The sequence below is a fragment of the Geotrypetes seraphini genome, chromosome 9, assembly GCF_902459505.1.
Source record: "Geotrypetes seraphini chromosome 9, aGeoSer1.1, whole genome shotgun sequence".
NCBI lineage: Eukaryota > Metazoa > Chordata > Amphibia > Gymnophiona > Dermophiidae > Geotrypetes > Geotrypetes seraphini.
This window is the reverse complement of record NC_047092.1, coordinates 60,344,685-60,357,804: the sequence shown is the minus strand read 5'-3', so window position 1 is coordinate 60,357,804 and position 13,120 is coordinate 60,344,685. Positions and strand designations below refer to the sequence as shown.

Here is a 13,120-nt window from a genome sequence, read left to right as displayed (position 1 = left end):
AGTATGCTGCGAGACGCCGTCGAGGAGGAGAGGCACCGACTGACTGCTTAAAGGACGGTGTCTCTCACAGATGCCCTCCAGCCATGGCCCCATGTTTAGTGTGCTACGGCTCCGGAGAGTTTGCGAGACACTGGTTTATAGAATATTATAAACCTGATGTGCTAAGTTACGTCTGCCATTAACATGATGTAAGAAGGTGTTCCTGCACAAGACATGCCAATGCTGACTTTACACTAGTATTCTAAAACAAAATTTTGGCACCATTATAGAAGTATCACTAAGCACACGGGATTGGGATACCTAGAGAGAGGTGACAATTTATATAATCCCCCCCCCCCACCTCTTCGTGTTAGGCCCTATTCAGTGGGGCATGCATGTACACAGTCCACTATAAAACAAGAATTCAGATTTCAAAACCATGTTTATTATACACAATCTGCTGCACGTTTGCTGGAATGACTGTATTTGTACCTTTGCATGTACAGAGATTCAGCATCTACCATTATCATAGAATTACAATGATGTTATTTTTCCACCAAACAATTTCGTCGAGGATCTTTCTTTGTCATATATTTGACTTTGGTGCTGGTAAGAAATGTTCTAATAAATGCAGCTGTTTGTACAGTGGTCCAGCTTCACTTTGTTTTTCTTTCATTTGTGCTTTAGTTACATGTACAGCTGTGTGATGTAATATGCAAGCTCGGGAAATCTGCAGTAAGTACAATAGATAAGTATTTCATTTTCACAGCAAAATAAATGCAGTTTTCAGTATGCAGCTGGCTTAAAAATACCATGCACTCCGTTGGTTGCAGTGTCATTGTTACACAGTATAACACAAGCATTTTTAATCATTGTAATGCCTAAAAGCATATTCTGTCACATCTGCACGCTAAGTGTATTTACACATTCAACAAAATATCTACATATAAAAGCTTACTTAAAATTAAACTTGATGCAAGTTATGAAAACCAATTTATTGGCAAATGAAATTCAGTATTCTTTCAACCATAGGTTGTTATATAATTTCTTAATTGAAGGCAGACCATTTTATTTGAATAGCTTTTTTATACCAGAAAAAAAATTGTCATAGTGACCTTTGCCTTTAAGCTGTGGCAACACTGCTCAATTTTCTTGACTTTTGTGATGTTAAGTGACAAGTTTGCATAACGTGACCTTATTTCCAGAAAACGTCATCACATGAGGTTGGTCAAGTTGTAATTTGGAGGTTGGAATGCTAGTTGGACATGCTAAGGTGTGGTAAAAAGCAGCATAGGTTTTAGCACACGTAATTCATAGTATATGTTAAGACAACCTGTGAGATAAAATCCAGTGCTAACTGCTTAGTGCTGGATGGGGCAGAGACTGGGCAGAGTATGGGTAGACACTGGCAGGGTGGTGGTAAGTGCTTCCATGCTCATAGCGCCTGAACGTAAGGCACATTAGGGAACATGTCTGTGCAGAAACTGCAGGGGGAATACTGGACACACTTCCACCAATTACAAGGCCTTTGCACTTAAGGTACCTTGCTTTAGGCTGTTAACATGGATTAGGTTCAAGAACCTAATGCTCTTTAGTAAATACGCCCCATGGTCATAGATTTTCACAGGAATATATTCTGGAACCAAGCTCTGCATTCTGAGCCATGATTCAACTATATCTATAAACTGTGTAAATCCAGGAAATCCATTTTTTCCCTATTGTTTCTTAGGCCATTCACATTAATTAAAAACCCTCTTCTGGTTTTAAAACTTGTTACACATTTTCTGCTTTTAGCATGCTAAGCGACTTTTTTTTTTTTTTTTTTTTTGACAATGGCACTAGACTATCCAATCACAGTTTATGGTAACAACAGGTTCAACAGTGCAGTGCATTATGGGATACTTACATAAAGGCATGTAATTTCATTTTCCCTGAAGTCTTTCCCCCTGTCAATTTCACTTCAGCGACTGTAAAATTTCCAGAATGCTTTGCAATTCATGATGTATTGTTTGCTAGCAGCAATGTACTGAATATATGGTAGAAAATGTTAACACTGTACCGCTGTAATACTTGCTAGATCACGGGCCTACTTCACTAAGCTTTTTCACGTAGAAAAGGAGGGGAGAAAAGCCTTAGTGAATCGGACCCTAATAAGGCTCTCAAATAATAGTAGCAAATTGCAGATAACTGGCTTTCAGGAAGCATCAGCAAATGCAAGCTTCTCATACTTAACTTATTCAGCAAAATATACATACTGTACCAAACTGTCTTGCAAAAAGACATAGCTATACATATAATCACCAAGTTCACAACAATGTCCACAAAGACATTGCAGTTCTATATAATACAGTACTACTAGAACACTCTGACAATGAAAACGGAATTCATATCCAGGTTTGTGCAAGGACCACATACCCAAATGTCAAACCATAGGGTAATAACACACACTGGCATGTTTGTAAAATGCATTGTCATGCATAATATTTTTTAACGGGTGAGTTAGCGTGTTTGGATGATATATTGTTATATGTTTTGGGGTCGGTTCGTTGAAACAATAAAGATACTCGTGTCTTGAACAGAAAACGGACACATTTTAGACGCTGATTCACACTAACATATTACATAATGGAAACATATTTTACTGGATCACCGACTGAACTACAGTACATATTCTCACGCCAGAATTATGCCAAGCTTTAATCGCCTGCTCCTTCATGGCATGAGAAGGGGGATGTACAAATGCTTCAAACAATGGAGAATATATGAGTGCTAGATATGAGCTCCTAGGTTAAACAAAGGAGTTCATGGCATTGACAGGCGAAGGTGCTTCCGAGCTTTCGTTCCCTTCCACAGGCTCTTTCTCTTTTTTACCGCTATACTGTCCAATGAAGGAGCCATCCTCGTTGAATTGACCGTTTACACCCTCTCCATAATCAACCAGGCTGTCGTCACTGTCTTCCTTTTTCACAGTCCGGTCTGAAGGAGTTCGGCTTCCCTTTTTAAGAGGTTTATGGTCCTCAGCATCACTGAAAAAATGAGAAGCAAATCAGGTATGTAAAATATATTAGGAGTGAAACCCCGCCCCTTATATGTACATGCAGATAAAAAAAAAAAAAAACCAATACATGTGGTTGTTTGGTAATTATAGATGCAAAATACAAATTACAATGATGTAGTCGATTGGAATACAGCGGTAAATTTTCAAAGCTTTTGTCTGGAACTACTTAGGTATACTCAGAGATTAAATGTATTAAATGGATGAATCCACCTAAATAAATGTTCCATTGTTCAAAAGTATGTGTGAACTTTCACAATGAGCTTACTTTTAACCAGAGGAAAATGGAGTGTTTCCCAGGTGTAGCTCGATCATGAGAGAAAACTAAATAGATACACTAAGGACTCCTTTTACAAAGGCGCGTTAGGGCCTTAACGCGCGGAATAGCGCATGCTAAAATGCTGCGCGCGCTGGCCGCTACCGCCTCCTCTTGAGCAGGCGGTAGTTTTTCGGCTAGCGTGCGCTATAGCACGCGCTAATCTGGTGCGTGCGCTAAAAACGCTAGCGCACCTTCATAAAAAGAGCCCTAAGGGGTCTGTTTACTAGTACAGTAAGTTTTTGTACTTAGTGCACTTTAACAGCAAAAATGAATGTTTGGTAAAAGCAAAGCCTGTGCACTAAGGCCACAATTCTTTAAACGATGGCTAAAACTTAAGCGCCGAAGAATGCAGCACATAGGGACCCCCAAAGTGGACCTTAAGCACACCTTATTTAAGCCAGGTTTTTCTTGGTCTAAATACTGGCACCTAAGTCCACTCTAGGTGCCTACATAACTGTGACCCACCCATGATACACACCTAACTACACCTGCTTTCTGATAGGCGTCTTGGACTAGGTGCCTGCAAGTGGTAGGCGCCTACCAAGTTTGGCACCTACCACCCAATTAATTTTAAATTAAAGCCAATTATAAAGTGCTAATTGTTTGATATCAGCACCGATTAAGCTTTTTAAATAATTAACCCCCCCCCTCTTTTTACTAAACCGCAATAGCGATTATTAGTGCAGGGAGCCACGCTGATTGCTCCGCGCTGCTCCTGATGCTCATAGAGTTCCTATTAGCATATGGCTGTGGGGAGTTCCCGTCGTAGTCTCGAGAGACTACCGGAACTCACAGCAGCTATTTCTATTGGCGATCCGCACGGGGCAGGAGCGTAGGAAGATTGCTCCTGTCCCGAAAGCCTGCTAGACCACCAGGTAAGGCCGGGATGCCGGAGGGAAGGTAGGAGGGAGGCGGGGGTGGGTCAGAGCCAGACCAGAAGATATTTGCGGTATTTCATCATTCGCGGTCCGGCTCTGCCCCTATCCCCCGCGAATCCAGAGGGAGAAGTGTACTGCAAAGCCAAATAAAATGGCTCTGCACTAGCAGTTAATGCAGCATAAAACATACATTGGGAGATAGGTTCTATAACTAGTGCTCAAAATAGATACCAGAATAAATCAGCACTAAACGTGATTCTATACAGGGCACGTGCCCTTTCTAGAAATACGCTTAGTGCTGATTCCCATGCCCAAATGTTAAGTGCCTGATTTATGCCTGCTGAAACCAACTGTAAATGTGGGTGCCCAAATTGGGCGCGCCGAGCCAATATTCTATAACAATGTGAACTTCTGGAAGTGACACGTCAGAAGAAAGGCCCTGCCGGGGCTGGCTGCGAGCAGCCTGGTTTGAGCATTACCTCCTGCTGACAGGCTGTTGCTTTGGGTAAGAAAGGAAGGGAGGGAGGGAGCGACGGGGGTTTGTGGCTCAGGACCGCTGCCATACTGGTGCTCTGGGGCGGGAGGGGAGAATTGAGATTAGTGTTAGACAAGTTTCTAACACAGCACTCTCAATCAACCAGAAAACCAGTTATTCAGCATCCACCAATCTCCATGGATGCCGGGATAACTGAGATTCTACTGTACAGTTAAGTGCAGCTGAAAAGGAGCTCCCTCCACTTCAAAATCACTGAGCTTTGGAACAACCTTACCTCCCCTCTTCGGAACTTGAGCTCTCTCCAAGTTTTCCGCAAACATCTGAAAACCTGGCTTTCCTCAAAAAATGTAAGTCTCCCTCCCACTTAGGAATCAAGGAAACTCTTATATCTTGGCATTCCAAGTCCTCTAAATTTTCTTCACACTCCTACCTCTAACCCTCTGTTGTAGTTCCTTCCTATTTCTCCTACTGTAAACCGCGTCGAGCTCTACGAACGTGGAGATGATGCGGTATACAAACCTAAGGATTAGATTAGATTAGATTAACCTCAAACAAGTGATTTAACTGGCCAGGAGCTGTTTCTGGCTAGTTAAATCACTTTGAATATTGACTTCCCCCCCACCTATGATTTTATTTGCATAACCACTGGAACTTCATACAGATTGGGTTTGAAGACCAGGTGTTTGGGTGGGCTGAAAATATATGCATACTTTGTTAGACAGCTTATTGAAAATTTATCCGACAGTATATAATAGTGATATCAGTTGAGCAATGTGTTTTCTACCATGCATGGTAATTTTGTTTTAAGAGTGGGGTGGACTTCAGAATGGACGTACTCTGTAAGTAACTGCAAACAATGATGGATAGAAAGATGCATTCAGGTTTATGCTGTATTCTGAAGCTTGTCAGTTAAACATTCCAACCTTTTGGATTCTTTGGACATGACGAATGCATTTAAATAAATGAAAAATAAAACTAAGCAAAATGCTGCATGGCAGGTCATTTGTATAAATTATGCAGAGCAGGTGGTCAGTTTTAAACCTTACCTTTCAAGAGACCTACACATTCCATTAAGAGTGTGCAGAAGAAACAAATAAAAATTGCCTAAGAAGAGAGGTAAAATCTACCTGATGGTATGAAGTTTATTTAAAAAAAAAAAATTTATGCCGCCTAATCAGTAAAAAGATACATTTAAAATAAAAATAAAATATCTGAATTAGTAATTAAAAACATCACTAGGGAAAGTTAGTACAACAAACAAGGAAACAGTAGGTTAAGAATACTTTTTTGACAAGATAACTATAACAGTCAGAGGAAAACATTTGTAGGTTAATTTAAATAGAAAAAAAATGGCAATACAAGAATATGCTGTGATGCAGGTCTGTAGCAGCTGACAATAGAAATATAGCAGGTGAACAGTTCCCCTTTCTCATTCCCAACTAAAGATAGGGACCTGATGTGCAAAAGGCTATTTTCCATTGTGTGTCTATAGGAACAATGCTAGTACAGTGGTCCCATGAGTTCATTGCTATAGATTCCAGATTGCACTTTAGACTAATTCTGAGGTCCTTTTACTAAGGCACGCTAATTGATTTAGCGCATGTTAAAAGCTAAGGCGCTCATTATATTCTAGCGCACCTTAGTAAAATGACTCCTCTATAAAGAATGCTACCAGTTTACTTCAGTTCAGGAAATAGGTTAAAAATTTTGCTTTTCCAGAGACGTTTTGGTAAATGATTGCATAAGAATTATTTATGTGAATCTTTTTTTATTGTGTTGTGTATATTTGTTTTGGTAAATGTTTGAGTTATGAAGAATATTATTGTTTGTTATAGTTTATTTAATGATTTGTTTTTATGTCTTTTTGTAGTTTGTGACATTGGTTTAATTATGTATGTTGGATGGTTGCGAGTAATACATTTTTAAATAAATAGGATACTTAGGTGTGACGACTGCTTGCTCACTTACCTTACCAAAGGACTTCTACATCAAGTGTTTCTCAACAGTCTTTGAGGCACTCAATACAAGTATGGCTTTCAGGACAGTACCATACACATAATGTATATTTGCAAACATTGGAGAACCAGTATACTGTATATACATTATCACATGTATGCAGAATACAGTTGTTACACCCCCAAACCAGTTTATACTATGGGTATGGTATATCTCTGCATGTCTCATCACTGTTGCTATCTCCTGCAGAAAACTGAGGGGCTCCCCCCCCAATGATATCACCATCTCAGCCATTCTTACTTCTTTGGTGGTGTACAGTCAAAGCAGGAGTGCCACATTCTCTTCATTGAATTAGAAAAAGGCAGCAATAGTCCATTAATTTATCAGCAAGAGAGGTTTTCACTTCTTTCTAGCACTTCCTGAAGCTCTGGATGTTGATTCCCCAGTACAGAGGCAATTCCTGATCAGGAATTCAGTGGTCATTACTTGTGTAGCTGTCATAGCAGAAACTATTTCCTTTTCACTAAAGACTCACCTAAAAATTCCTGACGGCTTAGGCACATAGGAATATCATGTTGGAGAAGCATAAATGTCATCAAAAAGAGAAAGAAACCGAAATATTCCCATCATACTGGGTGCCATAAGTAGATTAAAAGCAATTTAGAACCTCTTTCAGAACCGATGGTGAGAGGGTAATGCATACATTGAAACTTCCCTACCTGGAGAAGGGTGCGTTGTGAGGGTTCCATGCTCCAGGAGAGAACCTACTTTATGTATGTGCCCTTCACACCACATAGGCAGAGAAGGGAACTGTGTCGACTAATATGGTTCCCCTTACATTGGAAGAGAGTAAGCTACATGGTTGATTCTGCTCTCCAGCTCCATCCGTAAGGGGGTGAGAGAGTGTGGACTGGTTATGGCAGTGAGGATGACTGCTTGTGTTGTATGCTACTGGCCTGAGAGAAAGAAGAAGGTGCTGGAGATTTTGAGGATTCTTCTTTTTATTGAGGGGATGTGACTCTTGCAAGGATTGGGGGGGGGGGGGTAATTGGTGGCTCCAAATGAATTGGATCCCTTCAAAAAATCTGATGTTCACAATTTTCAAGGAAGCATAGAATAGGTATGGAAGACCCTTAGCTGTGAAGAAGTGATGGGGAAAGTCAGAGATTAACCAGGGTCTCAAGCAGGGATTCTCAATCCAGCCCAGTCTGATTTTCAAGATATCCACAATGAATATGCATGAGATACGTTTACATACAATGAAGGCAATGAAGGTGGTGAATGCAAATTTCTCTCATGTATATTACATAAGAACATAAGAATAATCATACTGGGTCAGACCAATAGTCCATCTAGCTAGTATCCTGTTTCCACAGTCACCAATCAAGGTCACAAGTACCTGGCAGAAACCAAACAGTAGCAACATTCCATGCTACCAATGCTAGGGCATGCAGTGGCTTCCTCCATGTCTGTCTGAATAGTAGACTATGGACTTTTTCTCCAGGAACCTGGCCAAACCTTTTTTACACCCAGCTTTATTAACCATTGTTTCCTTATCTTCTGGCAATGAGTTCCAGAGCTTAACTATTCTTTGAGTGAAAAATATCTCCTACTATTAGATTTTTTTTTTGTTTTGTTTAAATATTTTTTATTGGTTTTAACAAAACACAAATAGCAAACCATCATCATATAATCCAAAATAACCAACCACCAAGAACACAGTATCCCCCAATCCTACCCCCCCCCAACATTCCACGTGTCAATCCTGTAAAAGAAAAAAGATTAGCCTGACGTCAATGTTACATATTCAGTATTCTGCTGCGTGCCTCTGGTGTGAGATCAGTCCAAAATGGCTCCCACAACGCACAAAAACGGTGTCCAGATGGGGAATCCAAATCCGAAATACAGCGGCACTCCAAGGCCGCTTGAAGTATCAGCATAGATCGCCAGTGTTGCATCGATGGCGCGTCATGAGTTAACCAGATGCACAATATGGCTTCCTTACCCAGCAGCATGACTCGGTCTACAAAAGCTGTCATACCCCATGGCTTAGGAGTCACAATCTTGTATTGTCCAAATAAAGATGCAAGTGTAGGAGTCCACATACGATTCCACAAAATCGAGACATAGCTGCTTAAGGCCATCTAAAAAGCAAAAACTTTCGGACAAGACCAGAATTGATGGCCCAGAGAGGCATAGGAGGTAGCATACTTAATACAACAATGTGACTGAGTGATACGCATCCGATAAGCACGTGTAGGAGAAATATAAAGGCGAAATAAAAATTTATGTTGGAGTTCCCAATGGGTGATATCAGTCGTCAATTTGAGAGCATTCTTCAATGCTCTAGTAATATGTTGCTCCAAAAGAGTACAATGTATGTCCGCAGCCCAGAATCCCGCTAGAATCTCAAAGTTGGCCCCCCGCTGACGTTCCAATAATCCAACACGATGGAAACGAAGCGGGATGATATTTTGCACTGACAAGCTAAACATTTCAGAGATCACCTCCCGAGTTGCTTCTGTCATTGAGTCAGGGAGCAAAGAATGAATATAATGTCTAACCTGAAAATAATGAAATACATCAGAACTAGGTAACACATAGATGTCTTGTAACTGTGCAAATGTATAAAGAGTACCTTCATCATCAAACAGTTGAAATAAAAATTGTAAACCCTTAGTTTTTCAAGATTGGAAGGCTTGACAGTGAATGCCCGGTACGAAATCCCCGTTCCCCTGAAGAGGTACGTAAGGATAAGATTTAAAAGAAATAGGGAGAGCACGACATACCCAAAGCTAGGTCCAGCAAGCCGGAGCAATAACAAGATATGCAGAAATAACTTTGCTAAGGCTTGGAGCCGTGGCATGCAACATAGCACTGAAATGAGTAGGGTATAATAAAGATGTTTCCAACAAAGTATCCAAAAAATAAGAAGTCCCCCTGAACCAGTCATTTATATGTCGCATTTGACATGCCAGGGCGTACCATTTTATATTTAGCAACCCATAACTCCCTCGCTCTCGGGGTATACAGGAGCGGGCATAAGAAAGCCTCACCCTCCGTCCACCCCACAAAAAACCCCTGGATCCCTGCAATGAGTTTCATCTCCTGGTTGCGAATAAGCAATAGGGGAAGCACCTGAAATCGGTACAAGCATCATGGAAAGAGAACCATGTTATAAAGGGCCACCCTACCGGAAACAGCGGAAAGGCTGCCCAAATATGCAGCATAGTTAAGGTGGTATGCAACAGGGCATCAAAGTTCTGTGCATATAACTGGGCCAAGTCTCTAGGCAACATGACTCCCAGATATTTCAAAGATGTGGTTGCCCAAGAAAAGGGAAACTCCCCCTCCCAGAAGTCCTGCAATATAGCCGGTAATGCTAAAACCACAGATTTTTGCCTGTTCAAAGTAAACCCAGAATAGAAATAAAATTCAGCCAGTGCATTCGTCTACTATTAGATTTAAAAATATTTCCATGTAACTTCATTGACTATCACTTATTCTTTGTAATTTTGATAGAGTAAAAAATCAATTCACTTGTACCCATTCTACACCACTCAGGTTTTTATATATGTCAATCATATCTCACCTCACCTGTCTGTTTTCCAAGTTGAAAGTTGTTTTCCTAGTCTCTTTAGCCTTTCTTCATTTGAGAAGAATTCCATCCCTTTTATCATCTTGGTCATTCTTCTTTAAAACTTCTTTTTGAGATATGTCAACCAGAACTGAACTCAATACTCAAGGTGAGGTCGCACTACAGAGTGATACAGAGGCATAATATTCTTGATCTTATTTACCATCCCTTTCCTATTAATTCCTAGCATCCTGTTTGCTTTTTTTAGCCACTGTCACACATTGGGTGAAAGGTTTCAGCATATCATCTACGATGACACCTGTATCTTTTTTGCTAACTCCTAAGGTGGACCCAAGCATCTGATAACTATGACTTGGATTATTCTTCCAATTTCCTAAGTTTTCCACAGTCTGGATGTGTTTTAATAACATAGAGATACACGAGAGGGGACATGATCGAAACATTCAAGAAACTGAAGGGAATTGACTTAGAAAGAGAGATTGTTCACCCTCTCCAAGGTGAAGAGAACGAGAGGGCACTCGCTACAGTTAAAAGGGGATAGATTCCGCACAAACGTAAGGAAGCTCTTCTTCACCCAGAGAGTGGCTGAAATCTGGAACGCTCTTTCAGAGGCTGTTATAGGGGAAAGCACCCATCAGGGATTCAAAAAAAGGTTGGATAAGTTCCTGCTGGAACAGAACATACGCAGGTAAAGCTAGACTCAAATAGGGCACTGGTCTTTGACCTAAGGGCCGCCGCGTGAGCAAACTGCTGGGCACAATGGACCACTGGTCTGACCCAGCAGCCACAAATTTAATGTATTAATACTTCATAATAGAGATACATATATTTATATTTCATGAGCAAAGTATCATTGCAAAAGCCTAGCTGACTCTGTACTCTCATCTTTGAGCACGCTACCAAAACCCTTATCTACACTCTCATCACCCTCACTTAGATTATTGCAACTTGCTTTTCTCAGGTCTTCCGCTCAACCATCTTCTCCTCTTCAATCCATCCAAAATTCTGCTGTATGACTTACATTATCCCTCTCCCCAAGTCACTTCATTGGCTCCCCTTCTATTTCCAAATACAGTTCAAACTCTTCTTACTGACCTACAAGTGTATTCACTTGGCAACCCCTCCATATCTCTCCTCACTTATGTACCCCATGCTCCCTCCCGTGAACTTTGTTCATTGCCTAAGTCCTTCCTATCTGTACCCTTCTTCTCCACTGCCAGCTCCAGGCTTCTATCTTGCTGCACCATATGCCTGGAACAGATTGCCTGAGTCATTATACCAGGCTCCATCTCTAACGCATTCAAATCCAAGCTAAAAGCTCACTTTTTGAGGCTGCTTTTAACTCCTAACTCCCACTCACCATAAGATACCTATGCCCATCTTACCATTCTCTCTGCAAGAAACTCTCCAACTCCTATATGTCCTGTTCATCTGCCTAAATTAGATAAGCTCTTCTGAACAGGGACCATCTATTACATATTAAATGCACATGTACAGTGCTGCATACACTTTTCAGTGCTATAGGAATGATAAATAGCAGTAATACTACTTACACCTAGATATATTAATCTAGTATATTAAAATCATATTCTCTGAGAACAAGAAGGATGTTAACTTTTCTGGAAGCTTTTGAAAGTTTCTTCCCATCTGCTGCAATGTCTTTAAAACATTTTGCACTGTGGGACAGTAAATATTTTGGATATTTAGTGCTGGCACCTATCTAGGTGATGGCACTGAATATCTGGGCAGTTACTCGGGGATGGTGATACCTGGATAGTAATCCAGTTAACTTAGCCCTTTTTTTTTTTTTTTTTTGCAGAGGTGGAGGAGTGGCCTAATGGTTAGAACAGCTACCTCAGCACCCCGAGGTTGTGAGTTCAAGTCCCACTGCAGCTCTTTGTGACTCTGGGCAAGTCACTTAACCCTTCATTGCCCTAGGTACAAGATAAGTATCTGTCTAAAATATGTAAACTGCTTTGAATATGTAAACCACACAGAAAAAGCAGTATATCAAGTCATATTTCTCCCTTTTGCAGCCCTGAGTTAACCAGAGAATTTTCAGAATATTGCTGCTGAATATCAGTAGTGCCCATGTAACTCTCAGCTCTGTCATGACTCTATCCCAACCATCCCACTACTAACCTGATAGCACCACAGCAATCTCCCCAGCAGCATTATTTGGCTATGTGCCTCAGAAAATCTGTGAATCACCCAGTTAGCAGGAGATGCAACCCAGTAGGAACCTTTCTTACCTGGTTATCCTCTGCTGAATATTAGTTCCTGTATCTTTATAGAAAGCTGATAACAGAAGCATGTTCTTCAGGATTTGATTATTACCATATTTTTCGCTCCATAAGAGACACTTTTTTTCCACCCAAAAGTGGGTGGAAATCTCGGTGCATTTTATGAAGCGAAGGTGCAAAATTGGAATCCCCCGCACAGCTGCAACACCCCCTCTCCGCGCACAAGCCACACCACCTTGTTAAATACCACCAGCCCTTCCCCCCCCCCCGCACTGCACCACCTTTCATCCCCCTGCGCCACAGCCGCACTACCTTTTTTTAAAACAACCCCCCCTCCCCCGCCACCACTGCCATACCTTTTTCCAAACCTGGTGGTCCAGCGTACGGCTCTGTATTATTTCCCGGCAGAAGGTGCACGAGTCAGGAGCGCGGCAGTCAGGGCCAGCTTGGCCAAGCTACCGCTTGGGCCCGCGCCGCTTTCCGAATGGCTGGCTGCAGTTCTTGTGGGACTCACGAGAACTGCCGGCAGTCATTTGGAAAGCGGTGCGGGCTCAAGCGGGAATGTGTAAAGCTTGGGCCTGATGTCCGCGCTCCTG

The 13,120-nt window shown here is 41.4% G+C and overlaps 1 protein-coding gene and 1 long non-coding RNA gene across 13 annotated transcripts in view; one reads left to right on the top strand and one right to left on the bottom strand.

Moving 5' to 3' along the window:
- The window catches only part of LOC117366624, a 90,244-nt gene that overhangs the window by 47,863 nt on the left and 29,261 nt on the right, over positions 1–13,120 (top strand). Inside the window, exons 2-3 of the long non-coding RNA XR_004540625.1 lie at positions 667–714; positions 2,950–3,029. This is a non-coding gene — a long non-coding RNA (uncharacterized LOC117366624). The remainder of the gene's footprint in view (positions 1–666; positions 715–2,949; positions 3,030–13,120) is intronic.
- Positions 423–13,120, bottom strand: part of NRCAM (neuronal cell adhesion molecule) — a 391,220-nt gene continuing 378,522 nt past the window's right edge. For 10 of the 12 annotated variants that reach the window (XM_033958216.1, XM_033958225.1, XM_033958215.1 and 7 more), the window contains one exon: positions 950–3,005. In XM_033958216.1, the coding sequence (XP_033814107.1) occupies positions 2,768–3,005 (238 nt within the window). In that variant the 3' untranslated portion in view covers positions 950–2,767. Of the gene's footprint in view, positions 710–949; positions 3,006–13,120 lie in introns of those variants that run through there. The other 2 variants (XR_004540624.1, XM_033958222.1) reach the window with 2 other exon arrangements.